Here is a 22578-nt window from a genome sequence, read left to right on the forward strand (position 1 = left end):
CAGTGACCCGTACAGTTACCCCAAGAACCAGTGGACATGGACGTTAATAATTGGCCATGAATCGAGTTTCCTGATATTTATATGTACTGTATTTTCACGACCATGTGGCGCACCGTATGAAAAGGCGCAGTCTCAGTTATGTGTGCCATTACTGTATTTAACACACACATACGGTGCACCGTATGAAAAGGCACCGTCTACACACACATATGGTGCACCTTACAACCACACACACACAAGCATACAATTAATTTCTACGCCGGGGAAATACGCAAAGCAAAGCTTGAAGGCATACACAATTCTTGACACTTGGTCCTACTTCAAGGCGGGTTTTGTTGAAAAATCCAACATTACTTGATACAAAATGGGAACCGCAAATCCACGTTTCGGTGTCTGGAATTCAGTTGTTTCTGTGAATTGCAGCGATCCATTTGTCTCTCTTAAGATAATTTTTCGGCAGTCTGTAAAACGATAACTCCGATTTCTTGCTAAATCTATGAGTACAGTCGATCGCACAAGTCCCTGGGAGGAGTACTGGATAGTGCTCCAACTGGGGATTCCATTGTTCTACTGGGGGACTTCAACGCTCACGTGGGCAATGACAGTGATACCTGGAGAGGCGGGATTGGGAGGAACGGCCTCCCTGATCTGAACCCGAGCGGTGTTTTGTTGTTGGACTTTTGTGCTAGTCACAGTTTGTCCATTACGTACACCATGTTCAAACACAAGGGTGTCATCAGTGCACGTGGCACCAGGACACCCTAGGCCGGAGGTCAATGATCGACTTTGTTGTCGTTTCATCTGACCTTCGGCCGCATGTCTTGGACACTCGGGTGAAGAGAGGGGCTGAGCTGTCAACTGATCAACACCTGGTGGTGAGTTGGATGCGCTGGCAGAGGAGGTGGCTGGACAGACCGGGCAGTCCCAAACGGATTGTGAGGGTCTGTTGGGAACGTCTGGCCGAGCCCTCTGTCAGGGACATCTTCAACTCTCACCTCCGAGAGAGCTTCTCTCAGATCCCGGGGGAGGCGGAGGACATTGAGTCCGAGTGGACCATGTTCTCTCCCTCCATTGTCGACGCGGCGGCTCGAAGCTGTGGTCGCAAGTGCCTGTCGTGGAGGCAATCCTAGAACCCGGTGGTGGACACAGGAAGTACAGGATGCCGTCAGACTGAAGAAGGAGTCCTACCGGGCTATGTTAGCCTGTGGGACTCCTGACGCAGTAGATAGGTACCGGCAGGCCAAGCAGGCCACGGCTCGGGCAGTCCTGGAGACAAAAACTCGGGTCTGGGAGGAGTTCGGGGAGGCCATGGAGGAAGACTTTCGGTCGGCCTCGAGGAAATTCTGACGGACCGTTCGGCGCCTCAGAAGGGGGAAGCAGTACTCTGCCGGCACCATTTACGGTGCGGGTGGGGAGCTGTTGACCTCGACTGGGGACATCGTCGGACGGTGGAAGGAATACTTTGAGGATCTCCTCAACCCGACCGACATGCCTTCCACTGAGGAAGCAGAGAGTGGGGACTCTGGGGCATGCTCATCCATCACTCAAGCCGAGGTCACTGAGGTGGTTCATAAGCTCCTCAGTGGCAGGGCACCGGGGGTGGATGAGATTCGCCCTGAGTACCTCAAGTCTCTGGATGTTGTAGGGCTGTCTTGGTTGATACGCTTCTGCGACATTGCATGGAGGAAGGGGACAGTGCCGCTGGAGTGGCAAACCGGGGTGGTGGTCCCTCTTTTTAAGAGGGGGGGACCGGAGAGTCTATTAAGGGCTGTCCGGTCTCTGTATGATCGGAGCAGGAGTCTGGTTCGCATTGCCGGCAGTAGATCAGACTTGTTCCCGGTGCATGTTGGACTCCGGCAGGGCTGCCCTTTGTCACCGGTCCTGTTCATAATTTTTATGGAAAGGATTTCTAGGCGCAGCCAGGGGCTAGAGGGGATCCGGTTTGGGAACCTCAGGATTTCGTCTCTGCTTTTTGCGGAAGATGTTGTCCTGTTGGCTTCATCGGACCGGGACCTTCAGCATGTGCTGGGGCGGTTTGAGGCCGAGTGCGACGCGGCAGGGATGAGAATCAGCACCTCCATAACCGAGGCCATGGTTCTCCACCAGGAAAGGGTGGTGTGCCTTCTCCAGGTGGGTGGAGAAGTCCTGCCTCAGGTGGAGGAGTTCAAGTATCTCGGGATCTTGTTCACGAGTGAGGGAACGATGGAGTGGGAGATTGACAGACGGATCGGTGCAGCATCCGCAGTTATGTGGTCGATGTACCAGACCGTCGTGGTGAAGAAGGAGCTGAGTCGAAAGGCGAAGCTCTCGATTTACCGGTCAATCTACGCATCTACCCTCACCTACGGTCATGAACTTTGGGTAGTGACCGAAAGGACAAGATCGCGGATACAAGCGGCCGAGATGAGTTTCCTCCGCAGGGTGGCTGGACGCTCCCTTAGAGATGAGTTTCCTCCGCAGGGTGGCTGGACGCTCCCTTAGAGATAGGGTGAGGAGTTCGGTCACCCGGGAGGAGCTCGGAGTCGAGCCGCTGCTCCTTCACATTGAGAGGAGTCAGCTGAGGTGGCTTGGGCATCTGTACCGGATGCCTCCTGGACGCGAGAGGTGTTCCAGGCATGTCCCTCCAGGAGGAGACCCCGGGGAAGACTCAGGACACGCTGGAGAGACTATGTCTCTCGGATGGCCTGGGAACGTCTCGGACTCCCCTCGGAAGAGCTGGAGGAAGTGTCTGGGGTGAAGGAAGTCTGGGCATCTCTGTTGAGACCGCTGTCCCCGCGACCCGGGAACGGATAAGCAGCGGACAATGGATGGATGGATGGACAACACGGTCGCCGCCATCTTGCCTTTGTGTTTACTAGCAACGCACATCCTATTGGTGCAGCGGGATCACGTGACGACCACGCCTCGACCCGCGGACCAAAATCTTACTACACTCAGAAGAAACTAGTACCGTTTTGCGGTCACCGATCACGGGACTTTTGCGGTGTTTTGAGCTCGGAACTTTTACTTATAAGGTGAGCATGAATCAATCTTTTTGATAATGTACAGATTGTGTAGTCTCCAAAGGTGGGAGCGGGAATTACTTTCAGAAATACTTTTTGCTGTTCACCTTACGGCCTACACAAGTCATACCATGAATGAAAACTGCAGTATGACAGAGAAGCAATGGCCACAAGCAGCCCTTCATCATCAGATGGAAATGTGTGGAAGAATCCCAAACTACAACCTTAAAGTCGTGATACTTTTCTGTTACTTTGTCTAATCTTTCACACAATTTAAGTAAAGAAAAACAGTCCAGCAACTGACTTATCACAGGACACAATTTGATTGTGTTGGTTTTTTAAACTGTTCTTGGCAACTGATGAAGATAAAATAAAATAAAAAAAGAGTACTTGTGTCTATTTGAAATCATCATCTATGTCTTATATGACTTCTGGCCTCATGAGGTGTTTCATGTACAGGAACAGTGTTGATCTTGTCTCATCATCTGATCTTCCTTCCCTAAGACTCTGCTCCCAGGGGATATCACGAGGAAAAACACACACAAACACACACATTCTCTCAGACTGAAAACACACACACAGACGAAGAAATAAATGTGTAAAAGTTCTTATATGACTTGGTTCTTCCTCATATTTTTAAAGTATGAAAGGTTTTTTTAAATGTGTGTGTGTGTGTGTGTGTATAAATGGTGGGGGTCAAAAGGGCTGGCTGCTCTTCTCTAACTATCGTGTCTAGTGAAATGCTCAATGCTGCTTTCCATTGCTGCATCAGAAGTTCTCACTCAAAACTTCATACATACACATAAACACACAAACACACATACACACGGAAACACTCACACATACGTTTCCAAGTACTGACCCACTAACAGAAATGTTATATTTTTGCCAAACTAAACATATTTTTACATACTGCTTCATTCAGGAGCACCTTATACATCTTCCAGTTTTCATTCAATTATATATATCAGAAGTGGACTACATTACGATATCAAATACTTTCTTCTTATTAATTATTATTATTATTATTTATTTATTTTATTTTTCTTATATTATTACATAAAAATGTTGAACCAAAGGAAGTAAAATGAGCTACTGTGACACCACCTTAACACATGAACTGATCAAATAGACTGAAGCAAAGAATCATCAGGTGTCACCTTTAAATCAAAAGAGCCTAAAAGAATTTGGTGGTTGGCTTGAACAGTTCACATGATCTGTCACCCTCCACAGAGCTCACAAATAAAGTCTTAGTTAGTTTAAATATATAATACATACATACTGACATAAACTGACAGTGCCTTAAAAATAGGAGAGAAGAAAGGTGCAACCATTAACAGGTTTCTTTTTCACACTTGCCAAGTATCACCATCAGACGCAGACTTTTGAATACAAACTATCACAAATTTCCATTTGTATTTTTAAGTGAATTAACAGCATAAGCCCATGTCTGAAAATGTTAAGCTTGTGTAACAAAGCAGAGTTGTCAAAGAGATAAAACAGAGGCGGCACCAAACAATCATTCGTGTGTATAAAACACATACATGAATGCAAGCAGCTTGTTTACTCACTGGATTAGGAGTTGTTTCACAATTCACACTCAAAGTTTGCTGCTCCATGAAGACATGTAATCCTTAACTGCGAATGCAAGAGCTTTCTTCAGTGCACATTGCCATCATTTATTGAACATCTGTATGTGTGTGTGTGCACATGTGAGTGTGGTAAAGCCGACTGGCAAAGCGTGCTTGTTTTCAAATCTCCAAACCGATCCAGAATGTTGCTGTCGCTAGATTCCCCTTCCCTCTCATTCTTGCTGTCATCCCCTCCCACATCCTCCTCCTCCTCTCTCTGCTCTGCCTCTCTACCCCTCCTCTGTCTTTGCTATTACAGCTATGCTCATAATATCTGGCCTATCCACTCTGATGTTGGCTGAGAGACGCACACTTGCACAATGGCCACGGTTACATGATGTTTTTTAATTCGGAATTAATTATTCTGAATTAAATAATTCCGAATTAAACGATTTTCTCTCGAGTTTACATGGAAATAGTAATTCCCAATTAAGGTTTACATGGAAAACACGTTTGATCAGTTTTATCCAATTCCGCTTAAGGTCTGGGGGTTGGGAAGGTTCTGATTGGATAGGGGGGAAGTTATGTCTACCGGAAGAAAAACATACTTAGCCGTTTAGCTGCTACAACTTTGAAAAGCTCACAATTTTTACGTTTACCATCTTGAAACTTTGTTTGGAAAACAAGCCCAGCGCGGAATATAAGCGTCATCGCAACAGACAGGCGAGGGAACGAACAGCGCAGAAAAAATTTATTAATTTAAAGCGGAATGAGTGTATACATGATCGCGGAATTATTCTATTCGGATTTAAAATCAGAAAAAACCAGCCACTTACGGAATTAAGTTTAATTCGGAATGGCCATTTTCATTCGGAATTAGGTGGTAATTACATTTACATGGTAATTTTTACTCATTTTAAATCAGATTTAAATTTAATTCTGAATTAAAGAGTAATTAAACTTCCCATGTAAACACACTCAGTCTTGAGACAGTTGGGTGGGCACGGCTGCAGAGGGAGACCCTGGCCATTGAACAACACACCCACACAGAACATTAGTGCTGACTTAACTGTGTTCCCGTCAATGCTCTTCTCATCTACTTAGTATGCTCCACACATGTCTGGAGAATCAACTGACATTCTTCATGGTGAGGGGAGTTATATAAGCAAAACAGGGAGGAACTTGTGCATTGAGCAACAAGTTCCTCTGAAAGAAGGACATGAGATCATGGAGCTGATAGCGAGGACTAGGGCTGAACGATATGGACAAAATTTCATATCTCGATATTCATGCCAGATATCTCGATATCAATACGATACGATATGACTTCGGTTCGGTGAAAACCAAGCATTTTTCAGAAAAATAAAAACATCAGAAATCAAAAGAGTGCAGTTTTATTGATTAGAACTCACTGCCAGTCATCAACATTAACATAAAGTCACTCAATAATAAATAATAATCAAAATATTTTACTCCGCTTTAACGATAAATAACCAATGCAGTTAAAGTTAGAGTTAGGTACATGTTATTGATTGGACGCTGCAGCTGAACGGACTGTCACAACATCACTGCAGTTTCATGACGGAGTGAAGACAGATTACAGATTAAACTCATGTTTCACTCCCAGGTTTCATATTTGATTTATTTTCTGTTTCAACAATTAAATATCTAAAAATGTTAACTTTCAATCTGATCAACAAAAGAACCAGAAACAACTTTCTTAATTTATTACTGCGCATGTGCAATCCCCCCATTTGTCCAATCCTTGTTTTTCAGTATCCTCTAACGAATAGGAAATAGAGAAAAGAGTTTTCCACTCGCTGTTTTAATTCCCAATTTCGATTTTCAAACACATCAATGAATTTTTTATTATCAAAACAAAAGATGGGGAACGGATTATTTTGGTTTATTTCTCTATTTTTATTTTGTAATTTAAAAAAAAAAAACTGGATGGCTGCGAAATACACGTCGCAATTTTCACCAAGCACGACTTGCACAACACCTCGCTCTGGTCGACATCATCCTTTCTAAATCCAAAATACCTCCAAATAATGGAGGATGATTTATGTTTTGGCACAAAATTAGATTCTGCACTGCCACCGGCCGCATTATCCTCCGCACTCATGTCTCCTTTCTTCCGTTTCGATTTCTCCGCTCTTCTCCGCTCTCCTGTGTGTGTGGCTGTGTGCGTCTCAGTCGACGTCTCCCTCCCTCCCTCCTATGTTTGTCATTGGTTGGCTTCAGCTGTCGATCAACAGCAAGCATGAAATAAGCTTTGTGGTTGGCTGGCTGTAGTGGTGCGTTCAAGGGCAATCTTAAAAGTAATGTTTATGGAGACTGCTCGAGCTGTACAAGCAGGGCGAGCGGAAATATATCGTTTATATCGTTGCTTTTCCGTTATTAATGTCTTGAATGTTCATATCTCGATATAGATACGATAACGGTATATCGTTCAGCCCTAGCGAGGACCGTCATAAATGGATGTGATTAGGTGTGAAGAAGTCACTGCATTTCTCTGTTTGTCTTGACCCATGGTAGAGGCACTTCCTCTAACACCCTGTTCCAGAGACAGACCCTGCTGGTTTAAAAACCAGCAGACAAGAGGGACTCATTAGGAACCAACATGAACAACATCTTTGTCACCTTTGTCATCAGAGACTTACGGCCAAAACAATGACAATCTTCAACTGCAGCTCAATAAAGTAGAACAAGAAAAATTAACATTCAGCTTCCCAGACCTGACCACAATACAACCAGGAGCATCTAAAAAGCAGGCCAATACTTCTGTAATTTAAGAAGTGAGAGAAGAAGGTTTCCAAACATTTTCCTTAACAGCCGAGCAGAGATTTGCTGGGGTATATGGATATATACGTCAGCTAAAATTGTTCAAACATTATGACCTCAGCATACAGAAGAATATGTAAAGCACACATTTTAGATTTAAAGCAATGATCTTAGTTATTACATTAGTTGAACATTGGAATCATGTAATCGAAACAGAGTCATTTTTAAAATCAACAGTTGGGCTCTAAGTCAATTAGCTTTTGGAAGCGTCAAGCAGAAAAAGATATGCAAAAACAAGCATTCATACACATAACAGAGATGTACAAACACACATGGATGATATAAGTATTATATATTACTCCAATTCCATTAAATTCAGCTTTATTTATATATGGCCAAATCATGACAAATGTCATCTGAAGGCCCTTCAACACTACAGTTCAACTCGTTCCAACTTGTGTAATAGAGGGAATGCGCATGACGTCACAGATGGGACTTTACGGCGGGTTGCGCCCACTGAGCGGCAGAAAGACTGAGTGTCAGAAAGACTGAGTGTCAGAAAGACTGAGTGGCAGCGTAAACTTTCATTTGAGCAACTGGAAAACATCTAAAATGGGAAAGAGCTGTTGTGCGATCGACTGTACTCATAGATTTAGCAAGAAATCGGAGTTATCGTTTTACAGACTGCCCAAAAATAAGCTTAAGAGAGACAAATGGATCGCTGCAATTCACAGAAACAACTGGATTCCAGACACCGAAACGTGGATTTGCGGTTCCCATTTTGTATCAGGTAATGTTGGATTTTTGGGTAGCTAACGTTAAACGCTCAAATCATAAAGTTCGGTGTCCTCATCACTTTAAACAAATCCTGCCTTGAAGTTGAGTTGGGTTGGGTTGGGAAGTTGAGTTGGAAAATGCCTTCAATCTTTGCTTTGTGTATTTCCCTGGCGTAATTAAGTACATATAAATATCAGGAAACTCGATTTGTGCCCAAATATTAATGTCCATGGACCACTGGTTCTTCAGGTAACTGTACGGGTCACTGTCAAGTCCAACTGACTTTAATTTAAGCCCATAATTGCCTGTTATTCCGTCTTCTCCACTAGTTGCAGACATTTTTGCTAATGTTTTGCCACTCAGTGCAAGTAAGGGGGCTGGTCCAGTGGGGAAGTGACGTCAATGCATTAGGGCTGCAACGATTCGTCGACGTTGTCGACAAAAATCGATAATCAAAATTGTCGACAATGAATTCCATTGTCGACAATTGTCGCCAGACGTGTTTTTCCAATGGAGTGAGGCATCTCACTTCAATACAATCTCTGCGTCTCAGCCAAGCGTCGTAACGATTAAACAAAAATGACGGTGTCCTGTACAGCAGCTGCATGTAACAAAAGTTCAAAGGTTTGGGAGCATTTTAGCCTGGATACGGCGAATAAAAAGATGACATGCAAGGTTTGCAAAGCAGACCTTGCTCAGCACGGGAGCACGTCGGTAATGCACGAGCATTTGAAGAGAAAGTACGTCGGAGTGTTGAACGAAACGGATTCGCCTTGGTAAGATATTAAGCATATTTTGGCTTTAAAAGAGAGCTTTTACATTTATGCCTGACAAAAGTATTTTAAATTAAATGCATGCATTCCGAAGAAGAGACCACCATGGACCCATTTCTGCAAAAGAAGCAGACGTGTAGCCGCAACAGGCGACTGCCCTCACTGATCAATAACTGCAGATGCTGATCTGTGATATGAGCAGCTCTCCATGGTTGATGGTGACGAGTTTTATTTTATTTTATAATTTATTTTTTATAAAACACAATTGCCTGTCCTTAAAAAAATGAAAAATAATGGACAAAGGTTTATTTATTTATGGATTTATGTCTATACTGACTGATCACTGTGCCTGTCCTTGGTTTTAGATAGGACATTTTATTTACTTTTTGTATGAACAGCGGCAAAGTTGAATAAAATATCTATTTTTCATTGAAATACCCATCTTTCTCGTGTTTATTATCATTTGCCACATAATTAAAGCAACCTCATACTAAATTTGAGAAAGAATTACTAATTATCCCATTAGTCGACTTATCGTTTCAATAGTCGGTGACAAGTCGACTATTAAAATAGTCGTTAGTTGCAGCCCTACAATGCATACCCTCTATATACTACTGACACAAACGCATGTATGAACAACAGTATGAACAATCCGACTCCCGTTCCCAGACTGTCATCATGAGGCTTGTCTGGTTATTGTGGACGCGGATGGTGTCAAAATCATTGTAACTGTCACAACATAAGCAGCAGGTTTCTAGCTCTGGCTGACATGTATGTCCAGCTCTGTGTTCACACATCAACACAAGCTTACGTTTCAATGACATCATGAAAGGTGTTCAAGTCTTCAATAGCACAGCTCACAAGATGGCTGAGCGCTGCTGCAGCCTAACCCCATGTGTGCTAATCAGTGTTGCAGTTGCACTTTGTGTATGTACACACGTTGTACTTGTGTGTATCTTTCCTGTGTCTGCTTGTTTGAGTTGTCTAAGTCTCGTACACACTTTTGTGTGGAGGCCTCACTAATGAGGCGAATGTCAGCTTGTTGTTCATCAAGGCTCATTAGAAGTGCAGATCAACACTTGGAACCCAATTACCCCCCACCACCATCACCACACACATGCACACAAACCACTCCCTCTGTCCCCCCAAAAACCGCCGCACCCCACAACACAAAGCTCTGTTTGTGCACATTACTGCATGTGCAGCAAGAGAAAAAGGCCTGACAACAACAAGAAAAAGGTAGAAAAGAAATGGTAGGAGAGGTTAAGAAAAGAAAAACTAAGAAGAAGAAAGAAACCCTGCCAGGGGATGTGTTAGGAACTGGACATCTACCCCTCCATAACGTATACAATTGTTGGACCACACCCAGTGATCATGTGGACTGTTATAAGTGTTTATGAACATTTTGTGAATGTATATTCAAACTTTGAAACCCTGGTCAACCCCCCCAGCCTGAAATCGGCTATAATGTGCCTCCTAAAATGGCCGCCGTGCCATGAACTACAATCCCAGCATGCCTTGCGGGATGGGGCGGCGCCTGAGAGCGACGCGCACCCCAATCCCGAGCGAGGCACTGATGACGTCATCGCAGTGCGCGGAAATACAAAACTCCGTGCTGCACCGAGACTCTTTCTCTTCTCTTCTCTTCAGCCAACGAGCCGGGACGCGCTTTGCTGTCCAGCAGCTTTTTAAGAGCTGTGGGGGGGGTTTCAAGGAGCCGTCGAGGCCCGCACTGGCCGGGCGCAAGGTCCGATCCCAGAGCGCTGCGCTCTGGACTCTCTTCCTGTCTTAACTCCTTTCTTTTTTTCTCCGAGCCCTGTCCTCCATTCAGGACGACCGCTCCGGGAGCCAAAACCCGCCAGGAGCTCCAGCCTTTGGACCGCGAGGCCCTCCAGCAGCCCGGCGACACAACACGGGACGAGCCGACGTTCCGAAGGGAGGAACCGGCCCCCCGTGCGCAGCGAGGCGGAGTGTTGAGGCCGCTATCAGGACCAGAGAGCCGGCGTGAGGTTGCTCCAGCCACTGTTCACTTTTTCTGTGAAGTTAGGAGCAGGAGAGAGACTGGGCGGCCGCAGAAACTGAGGATCCCCGCCAGGAACCCTCCGGCAGGACCGCGCCCGCAGGCGACGGAGCCTGCAGCTTCAGATCCGGACTCCCGAGGACGCGTGAGCTGCGTTCTGGGCGATCAGTCACTTAGACTGGTGTAGACCTGAATTTATGCTTAATGAAATTACTGTGTGCATATTACGGTTATTTGTTCATTTGGTGGCGCCGTTTCGCCAGTTGATCACGGTTTAAAACACTGGGATTAACATCCGGTCTAGATTTGCACGTGGCTTAAAGAGAGTTACGCCATCTTTAAATACCACAGGAGCCCCGGCTTCTTTAAACATTGCAGCCACGTTTGAACTGTAGAGGTTCTGTATCATCTTTATTATTGCTTTGATTTCTTTTTTTATTCCTTGCATTTAACTTTCATTTCATTTTTATTGATTGTTGTTTTTCTAGTTAATTAATGGTTTTATAATAATGTAGTGTGCCATCAGGATTTATTTGGGTATGTATTTACATCTGCTTTGATACCCGTATGTAAATAAATTCTGATTGATTTTTAATGAGTGGTTTTTGTTATTTCTGCTTAAGGAACAGGGTGGTGCCCCGAGGATTTTATTTATCATATTGGTCATTCAATTTGATAAATAGTCGACTTTATTAATTATTAATAATTCTTGAATAAAATTATTAATAACCCTTCGATAACTGGACAGCCAAGCTACCTGAGTTGCACAACATAATTGGTGCCCCGTGTGAGGGCTCTGAATAGTAACAAAGTTGTGACCGAATTTGTATGAAATTACAGAACATTAATTTTGATCGGGAAAGAAAATATTTGTATTTTTCTTCCCCTCTCATTATCTGATTCCTACGGTTATTTTAAAACCTGTTCATGGCAACCTCGCTTCACTAAGGGTTGGTTGCTTTGTTAAGTTCTTTAAGTTTATTAACTTGAACTTTTATTTTGATCACTACTTTTATTAATCCGTTTGATTAATTTTCCTCTGCAACCTTACTTCACTGAAGTTAATGGTTGGATTTGCTTCAAGTTCTTTAAACTCTATTAATAGAACTTTGTCGGGATTACCCCATGTGAGTTATTAATCTTTCGGATTAATTTCTATCGTGTTTGTTAAATTGAATCTTTAATTTGGGTGGCATTTAAATTTTAATCCACTTTATGGATTCTTTTATTTTTTTTTTGCTTCCAAGGTTATCTCGATTCCTTTTATGATAACCAAGAACCCAACTGCTTTCAGGCACAGATCAGAGTTGGTTCAGTCTCTCATGCTTCATTTATTGTCTCATTCCTCCTAATCTGGGTGATAACGTGAATCTACTTCATTACTGAGTGTTAATCTCTTGGCAGAGTTGCAAGCGAAACACTGGTGTCCGGTCCGTGAACTGCGTGTGGTGTACAAGGCAGGAAACTCATCGCATTTGGACGCAGAGCCAGCAGAGGTGACCAGAGGTTGACTAGAAGGACCGTCAGGCAAGTTCCGTTTGAATAGGAAGCTTTTCGCCAGGTTCCCTTCCGTCCCGGGTCCCCTGGCCAGACGCGCGATGAGTAGCCCAGGTAACCATGAAGGGGGGGCCGAGGCTTCCCCCAGCGTCACTTTTACCGACACTCAAGAAGTAATTGCACGTATTATGGAAATACCCAGAGATGAGCTGAGCATAATAAATAACTATGACCTCCAGACCTGCGAAGGGAGGATAGCAGAGCTCACTAGCTTCGCCAAGAAACCGTATAAAAAAGCCTGTGTAGCCAACGTTCTGGGTAAACTGGCGTTGCTATGGCAACGTAAGGCAGAACTCCAGGCTGGGGAAATCAAACACAGGTGGCGACAAAAATACGAGGGGGAAGTGTTGGCGCACTGCGATGCGCAGGAAGAGATTGAACGCTTGAAAAGCCTGTTAAGAGAGGCTCAAGCACGAATCCGAGAAACTAGTCGATGCACCTCAGAGGAGGTGAATAACGTTGATGGTTATGAACGTAACGCTGGTGATAGGATACAGGAGTTGATCTCTTTAATTAAGAGTTCTTCCAGAGAAGCATTCTTCTCTGATGTGCTTAGTTGCAAAACCCAGCTCCAGTCACATAAGTTCAGCCACGTGGAGGGAACGCCATGAAAAGTCATGGCTGCTCCGTGAGCAAGCACTTAGCCTCCGTGAGAAGTCATTAGACCTCCGCCAGCAGTCGCTGGACCTCCGTGACCAGTCACTGGACTCCTGTAACGGATCCACTCGAAGCTCTGAGAAAATGGAGCCGCACTGGATTGAGAACAAGCATGTGAACCGCGAGCCACGGCTCGAATCAGAAATTAAAGTAGATCAACTCTCCAGTGTCCCGATCATTAACAATTTGCAGCAGTGTGATGAAAGGCGTGACAAATCTCACACTGACCCACGGCCAGCAGGGGGCCAGAGAAAAGGATCCAGCAGTTAACCTGCTTATCCCGTCTGAGCCCAGAGGGACAGCCAGTAGCCCAAGCGCTACTGACACCGTTCCAGACCTTATCAACTGGGATGAGATTAAAGTGCAGCCACCCAGGTGCAAAATGAGGAAAGGGGGGTCAGATTTAAAGCGTGCCCCCCCGTTCAACCTCAGGCCCACTGCCCTGCGTGTTCAAGATGAGGTGCTGAGTCCGAAATGCGGCCAGCCTTATAATCTGAAGGCTGTGAATCCAAATTTCCGGGAGCCTTTCCCTGATGGACCAAAACTTGTGTCAGGTGGTTTAAACCCCCACTCCGACCTACCTGTTCCACGCCAGACAAGAACTAATTATTCTTCTCGGCACAGGGACCAGGTGTATCAGGAATGTTCTGGTGGACCAGACGACCCTGGCCCGCCACATAGACAAGGCTTGCGTCTCCGTGACCTTGAGTCTCTGGCCAATGACATAGAACACTTCGACGCGGATGATCCAGGGTCAAATATTGAGAATTATCTCGATGAGGTTCAGGATAGCCTCCGAGATTTACCTCATGCATCCTCTAGAGAAAAGGTAAAGCTTCTTTGGAAAACCACAGCCAGGAGCGTTCGTGTTTTCATAAGATCCCTTCCAGCTAAAACCAGAGACTGCTATGAAGCACTCCGTCAGGCTTTGCTAGAGGAGTATTTTTCGGAAACCGACTGGGCTTCAGCTACTCTGGCGGCTTCTTCAATTAAGCACCAGGAGTCAGAAACCCCCAAAGATTATTACTGGCGTCTGAGAGCTGCGTTTTTGCAGGGACGCAACACTCTAGGTTTGGAGAATGATCGTTATTTTAAGTCTCTCTTTCTCCATAACCTCCATGAAAGCGTGCGATGTAAGGTAACTCTTTACTGCAGCAGGATGAGAGATTGTTTTTCCGGGTCTAGCAATTAATCGCAGAATGATTAAATTGTTAGGGAATAAGACTTTCTGTTACAGGACGGACCCCCTCCGATCCGTTTCCTTCCTAAGCACCGCTCTGCCAAGGGATTAACACGTAGTGAACACCCACTGAGCCTGGTCTGCTTTTGGCAGTTACGTATCGAGGGTCCGTGATCTAACGAACCTCCCCTTTTCTTTCCAGTTTGTCTTTTATTTTATCTTTTATCTACCTCACCTTAAGAAGTGATGTCACTGTATTATGCGATTGAACCATTTTTTTTTTTTTATTATTTGAATGTGTTTTGTTCATTTTCATACTCTTACACCGTTGCATAGATGATTCTGATCCGCCCAGGCCAGCTGACGCCTTCAATCGGATTTCATGATCACATGGACTCGGACCGTTTTGTTTTAGCTCCGACGCGGACCCTGCAGTCCTTCATCGAATCTAAAAGGGGGGACTGTTGGACCACACCCAGTGATCATGTGGACTGTTATAAGTGTTTATGAACATTTTGTGAATGTATATTCAAACTTTGAAACCCTGGTCAACCCCCCCAGCCTGAAATCGGCTATAATGTGCCTCCTAAAATGGCCGCCGTGCCATGAACTACAATCCCAGCATGCCTTGCGGGATGGGGCGGCGCCTGAGAGCGACGCGCACCCCAATCCCGAGCGAGGCACTGATGACGTCATCGCAGCGCGCGGAAATACAAAACTCCGTGCTGCACCGAGACTTTCTCTCTTCTCTTCTCTTCTCTTCTCTTCAGCCACCGAGCCGGGACGCGCTTTGCTGTCCAGCAGCTTTTTAAGAGCTGTGGGGGGGGGTTTCAAGGAGCCGTCGAGGCCCGCACTGGCCGGGCGCAAGGTCCGATCCCAGAGCGCTGCGCTCTGGACTATCTACCTGTCTTAACTCCTTTCTTTTTTTCTCCGAGCCCTGTCCTCCATTCAGGACGACCGCTCCGGGAGCCAAAACCCGCCAGGAGCTCCAGCCTTTGGACCGCGAGGCCCTCCAGCAGCCCGGCGACACAACACGGGACGAGCCGACATTCCGAAGGGAGGAACCCCCGTGCGCAGCGAGGCGGAGTGTTGAGGCCGCGATCAGGACCAGAGAGCCGGCGTGAGGTTGCTCCAGCCACTGTTCACTTTTTCTGTGAAGTTAGGAGCAGGAGAGAGACTGGGCGGCCGCAGAAACTGAGGATCCCCGCCAGGAAACCCCCGGCAGGACCGCGCCCCTGCTTAAGGAACAGGGTGGTGCCCCGAGGATTTTATTTATCATATTGGTCATTCAATTTGATAAATAGTCGACTTTATTAATTATTAATAATTCTTGAATAAAATTATTAATAACCCTTCGATAACTGGACAGCCAAGCTACCTGAGTTGCACAACACAATTGTCTTAATTAATTCAATTGAATAAGTAATTAATTGTTAAAAAGTCATAATTATGCGAAATACAAATATGATTTGGGCAGCACGTGGCTTAGTGGTTAGCACTGTTGCGTCACAGCAAGAAGGTCCCCAGTTTGACTCCCAGGCCCAGCAGGGGCCTTTCTGTGTGGAGTTTGCATGTTCTCCCCGTGCTTGCGTGGGTTTTCTCCGGGTACTCCGGCTTCCTCCCACAGTCCAAAAACATGCATGGTAGGTTAATTGATCATTCTAAATTGCCCATAGGTGTGAGCGTGAGTGTGCATGGTTTGCGTGTTTATATGTGGCCCTGCGATGGACTGGTGACCTGTCCAGGGTGTAACCCCTGCCTCTCACCTGAAATGAGCTGGGATAGGCTCCAGCAGACCCCCGTGACCCTGCAAAGGATAAAGTGGGTATAGATAATGGATGGATGGATGGACAAATATGATTTATGTGGCTGTTATTGAAAGTTGCATCCACTCTCCAGCTAAAGGTCATCCAACATGAGAAAGATAAAGTGCTTTTCAGATATGTACTCCTTTTCATGAATTAGATGGGAAATATATTGGTTGGCTTCATGTCTCAATGAACATCCCAGTTTTTTTGTTGCAATTACATCAATTTAACAGAATGACAAAGTCACTTATGTTCTAAAATGAGCTGAAGTGTATCACCTTCCCACTAACACCATAAAATAGATCGACCAAAATTTTAATTAAAAGCCAAACAAAAACTGAATGTGTGGATAGGAAAGCTGAACTGTGGCACCAACTAAAGTTCAATACAAGACTTTGCACATTAAAATGTACCACTTTTAACTTGACTTAAAACAGTATAGGGCCTAATCTCTCTCCTTCTACAAGCTGTTGCTTCTTTTGGTGTCAAATAAAGAAAAATGTATTGGGAAAAAAAAGACAACTGAAGCAACAGGGAAGGGTCTACTTCGCTGTTTCCAGGGTCTGAGCCGCCACTGAACAGCGGAAACATTTAGCCTTCCTCTGATCTCTATCTGGGAAGCAAAGCTACTATCAGGAATTGTGCATTAGACAACAAAGCTGCCCTTGCAGAGAAGCCAAGATACAACACCACTCGTTATTCACATTTTAAAATTTTTAAATTGTTTTGAAATTAGGCACAATTTTCCGTAAAAGTCAATAAAGGAAAAAAATATTAATTGTTAAAATTTTGTAATTGAGAGTAATACAACTAATACCAGCCTACTTCTGCATTTTTCCAACCAAGTAACAGCCGCTGCTGACTTTCTTTTTATGAAATGCTGTAATGTAGAAATAAATAGGCATATTGTTAGACAAAACTCATGGCTCTAAAATGACTTGATAACAACTCATTTCTTGCAGCTAAAAGTCAAGTCAAGTCAGTTTATTTATGAACCACATTTCCAAACAGCTAACACTGACTGAAGCCCAGAACCAAAGCAGATATAAATTCAAAAAAAGAAAAGAAAACTGTTTAAAATGTACTATAAAAGGTGTAGATGTTCCCAACTTAAAAAAAAAAATGAAAAAGAAGAAAAAAATTGAAATTAAAGCGATGAACGGGCCCTCGTACCCTTGTGCACGTTCAGGCTGCAGTGGATGTGCATGTAGATTCTTCAGGCCTGGACATTTAGCGGATGACACCACCCACTACTCTCTATATCAAACCATTCAAAAGTTATGGCAGAAAGTAGGAAGTATGGACCAATCAGATGAAGGGGGGGCGCGCTTTTTGGCGTCCAGCGTCGCCACAGTAACGCTTTTGACTGAGAAAAGTAATGCGCGTCGTCGCAGGATGGAGACGCACATTTTGATGTATAACACATCTGGGTGCACATTACGGTTTGGGCCGTATTAACTGCCGAAGAAATGGCATAAATTGCGCCAAAATTACACGATTAATTCAAAATGGCCGACTTCCTGTTCGGTTTCGGCCATGGCGCCAGGAGGCTTTTCTTTAAGTTGCAACATGATACAGGTGTGTACCGATTTCCGTGCATGTACGTCAAACTGTAGTTAGTGTTAGTAAACCTCTAGTTATTGTAAACTCTAGTGTGTTAGTCAGTAGTCATAGTTGCAGCTATAGAACAAGACTATAATAGTAAGTCTCAAATATAGCTTCGTGGTAGATATGCTGCTATAGGCCTATGCTGCAGGGGGGACCGACATGATCCACTGGGCGTTGCCTCTCACCCTTCTTCTCTTCTCCTCTTCCATTTTTTATTAAGTATAAGTATCTCACAGCCATCATTGTTGTCCATCGCTCTTGTAGTTTGTTGTGCTGGTCGCCCCCCCCCTGCAGTGCTGACCTGCAGTCCCCGCCTCATCCCACTGCTGCTTCCACCTGCCTGTATGGATGTCTGGTAGATGCTTGTTGACATCCTGGCTTGGCCTAAAAGAACACGCTCAAAGAACTATACTGAGTATGAAAAAAAACTCTACTTAAACAAATTTTGGGAAATCATGCTGTTATTGAAAGTAAAGGGCATAGTGCTGCTGTTGAACATAAGAAGAACAATGCTTGGGCTGCCATTTGCAGTGAATTCAATGCAAATTAAAATGTAACCACACTTTTGTATCTAACGGTGTTCTTTTCCCAGAGGATATTATTCTAACCCTGGTGGAAGAGCCAGTGCACAGTGACTGTGCACCCTCCACATCTGGCATGGCATCACAGAGAAAAGATGCTGCCAAAACCTTCCAGCAGAGACCAAAAAGGATGTCAATGCATGAAAAGTTAGCCTTAGAAGTTCATGAGCAGAAAATCTGAAAATATCTGAAAGAAGAGCATGACATGAAAATGAGAATTCTATAGGTCGAATTGGATATGAAATTAGAAGAGAGAGTTGTTCAAAGAAAGATGCATGAGATAGTTATGTAATGTAATGAAATACACTTGACAAGAGTGTGAGTATTGTAGTCACCACAACCTAAATTTTAGGACAGCCTTGGTTGAGTTTCTCATTTAATTTTTCAGCACACTATTGCACTGCAATGTGAAAGCAGCTCTGAGTGCAAGTCCTCGTTGGACTGGCATGGGCACATCTGAATCATTCTGGTCTTCCATTGGAGGGTCAGGACAATTATACTGCTTTAGGTAGTTGTACAGCTTCAGGTAGTTGTGCAGCACAGCTGTAGCAATGATCACCTTGCAGCATCTTCTTAGCTCAAAATGAAGTGTATTGATTTGTCCACACCCCAAACATACGCTCGACCAATCCTTCTAGTGCGAATATGAGCTTTGTTATATCTTTGCTGCTCAGTTGTTGTGGGATGTGGCCAAGGTGTGAATAAATAGGAACTCTGCGCATATGCACTGTCACCAATTAGTATTCCGCTATGTTGCCCTCTCTCAAACTGAGCACACAATGAAGAGTTGTGAAAAATCCTTGAGTCATGTGTTGCTCCCTTCAAACGGGCGACAATGTTTGAAAACTCTAAATTGGGAGTGCATACAGCCTGAACATTGATGGAAAACCAGTTCTTACGGTTCCTGTACTCCTCAGCATCAGGAGTTGATGGACACTTGATTTCAACATGACATCCATCAATACAGCCAATAACTCCTGGGAAGTTCCCATATTCGTAGAATCACGATTTATAGTTGGTTTGCTCAGCAGCATCAGGGAACTTAATGTACAGATTTCTCAGTTCACAAATGGCACTGCAGACATTGTGAACTATTCTAAACACTGTTGCTTTGCTGACACCACACAAATCACCAGTTTCACGATGAAAGGTTCCAGATGCCAAGAATCTCAAAGTTATCAGAACTTGGAGAGAACTGGGTACAGGCCTTCCTTTATGAGACATGGAGGAAAGTCTAGGCTCAAGCAAAGTAATTATCTCCAGTACATCTTCTTTGTACATACGAAAGCGGTTTCGGAAAGTTATTTCATCAAACTGATTCAATGGATTACTCCTATCCACAAGTATTTGTCTGGCTGGCCTCTGTAGCGAATATTGGTCTTCATTTAGATATTCCAAATACTCCATGCTCCCAAAACATCTGTGCTCCCTTTCACAAACAGTACTAAGCTGAAGTTAAACCTGCCTCTTTGCAGGATTAATATAAACTTAAATTTAGTCCTAGAGTAGCTCTAATCCACCCTTTTGCAATTGGCTTTGTTTAATCCAGAACAGACTAAATCTATGACTATTTTAAGATATGTCTGTGCAAGTGACTTAAAGTTAAGCCAGCTCAAACAGCATTTTAGTCTGAGACTAGGCTTAAGCCTTGTCTGTGAAACCGGGCCACTGTGCGATATTTTAAATCGTATGAGACTGCCCCATCTCACACTGCACGACTAGATCGCGGAGTTCAAAAGTTCACAGCCCACGATTTATGGTCTCACACTGTACGACTCGATGCTCTGATGCGACCCGTCTGCTCACACTATACGATCATAATCCTCCCATCGGACCTCTGTGTACTGGAAGTCGAGGCCGGTTTTGGGGCAAGGGTGGGCTGTGTCCACCCAAACGTGCATCCTGCCCACCCGATCAAAGGTTATGGGGATCCTTTATTTTTTTATAATTTTATTTTTCTATATATATATTAAAAAAATCCCAAAATATCTGTACCGTTTCTGATTGGGTGGGCACTGCGCATCATTTTTAGACACAACAAAGAACGCATATAGCAAAAGTTGTGTGTCGGCGGAGGGACCCAACTTCCCAGCAAAATGAGAAAAGAAAAAAGAGGTGTTCCGAACAGCAGACAGCGCACACACTAAAGGCTGATTTATGGTTCCGCGTTACACCAACGCAGAGCCTACGGCGTAGGGTACGCGGCGACCCGCACCGTACATGGAAATGCGGTCTTTTTTTGCTATTAAAACATGATTTGTAATGTGAATTTGCAACACTTAAACTACAAATAATAGTTTTTTGACGTGACATCAGAGATTGCGCATGCTCTCTGTGAAAGGATGAGGCAAATCGGGTCGTAGCACGACGAGGATTTCAAACACGCTTGATTTTTTTGCGACCTCACGATTTGTGATCGGGAGCTCGTCGTGAGGTGTTAATCTCTCGTCGTTACCCCACGTACACTGCACGAGGCACGAGCAACGATTGGGTCAAAATCGGGTCTGATCAAAAAAAAGTTGCACGACTGGAAAATCGGCTCAAAACGAGCCCATAATCGCACAGTGTATGCCCGGCTTAACACGTTATTTAGTAACGCGTTACAGTAACGCCGTTAGTTTTGGCGGTAACTAATACTCGAACACATTACTTTTTAAATTCAGTAACTCAATCACCGTTACCAAACGGTGCATTACTCCGTTATTTCTGGCTACAGTGAAGCTTTTTTTTCCCATAGCGGAGACCGGAGGAAACGTAGTGGGCGAGTGTGTGTTTATTCAAAAACATCACGGTCATGAGCCAAGAGAAGGCGAGTTTCGCAACGTGGATATATTGTCATTACAGTAATCCCTCGTTTTTCGCGGGGGTTACGTTCCAAAAAGAACCTGTGATAAGTGAAATCCACGAAGTAGCAACCTTTTTTTTTTTTTTTTTACAATTATTATACAAGGCTTCAAATTGCAGAGATCAGCACCGCCTCGCGCATATTTCCCTGCTCTTCTGAGCCGCTGCATCCCGACTCACTCTGTAGCGTCTTTTGCTCCTAAAGCCTTGGTGCAGGTGTGTTTTTCAGAGAAGAACATAGTTATGTGGGCAGTTGTTGTCGCTCTTTTTTCTTCTGGGCAAAAGGATTCTTATAATCCGACATGCCACCATGGATTATATCTGAGACTGTAATGAACGATTCATCAAAGGGTCCTGTTCTTGAGCTGTTGCTGAAGCTCATTGGCCGTTCTCAGCTTGTTGCTAAGAGACCAACGTTATTGACACAGGAAGTGAAGAAGCGGAGAGACTATTTAACCAACACAACAGTAATTCGAATCTGAAGCACCTGGAGATTTCCTGCGAGAAATCCCGCATTTGTTCAGTTTATGGCTGACTTAAATACATTTCCATTTAAAAATAGCTTTGTGTTTGTGTCAGACTTGTTAATACAGACCATAATGCATGGCAGATTTCAGTGATGTGAATGCAAATTAATTGAAACTGCCAAGTTGATCAAAAGTTTGTATTATTCTCCATACAGTACCATGCTGTAGGCTAGAGGGGCATTAATGGGAGCATTTAAAATCATGTTTTTTTTTTAAAACGTTTTAAAAAGTTACTTTTCATAGTAACTCATTACTTTTTGGTCTAAGTAACTGAGTTACTAACTGAGTTACTTTTTAATGAAGTAACTAGTAACAGTAACTAGTTACTATTTTTCAGTAACTAGCACAACACTACACAAATGTCTCAGATGTAAGCACACAGCGATCAGAGCGTGACAATAACCCTGAACACAGGTATGCCTGCATGCAGAGTTCTGCTTACCTCCAGGTCATCCAGGGATCGGGCCATGCTGAGATGTTTGGAGCGCCCAAAGGAGCGTCTGGCTGATGAGCGCTGGGAAAGAGGAGGGAATCCCATCGTCAACCCACGGAAGCGACCACTCTATAGTTAAAAATGAAAAAAAAAAAAAAAAAATTCAGTTACTTGGATGCACTAATAAAAAACAGAATGTATGGGAAAATTAAATGTTATAAATGTGCTGAAGTCTTAAACTGCAAAACCATGATGTTGACTCAATTTGAGTCTCAAAAGTTAACAATAAAATGTTCCCGTCTGTAGGGCCACAGTTCTTTTTTGTTGTGTGTGGACACTTCGAGTTGACTGGAGATTGTACATCTGCACCAAATATTAACACTTTAATATCAAAAATGCATTTTTACGATTCATAACATATTACAAAAAAGAAAACAAAAACAATAGCAAACAATA

General features: G+C 44.1%; 1 protein-coding gene across 4 annotated transcripts in view; it reads right to left on the reverse strand.

The window, feature by feature from the left end:
• The window catches only part of rgs12b (regulator of G protein signaling 12b), a 170965-nt gene that overhangs the window by 119762 nt on the left and 28625 nt on the right, over positions 1-22578 (reverse strand). For all 4 annotated transcript variants that reach the window (XM_061728332.1, XM_061728326.1, XM_061728346.1 and 1 more), the window contains exon 5: positions 22132-22251. In XM_061728332.1, the coding sequence (XP_061584316.1) occupies positions 22132-22251 (120 nt within the window). The remainder of the gene's footprint in view (positions 1-22131; positions 22252-22578) is intronic.

This window comes from Cololabis saira, chromosome 1, assembly GCF_033807715.1.
Source record: "Cololabis saira isolate AMF1-May2022 chromosome 1, fColSai1.1, whole genome shotgun sequence".
In the NCBI taxonomy this organism is placed as follows: domain Eukaryota; kingdom Metazoa; phylum Chordata; class Actinopteri; order Beloniformes; family Belonidae; genus Cololabis; species Cololabis saira.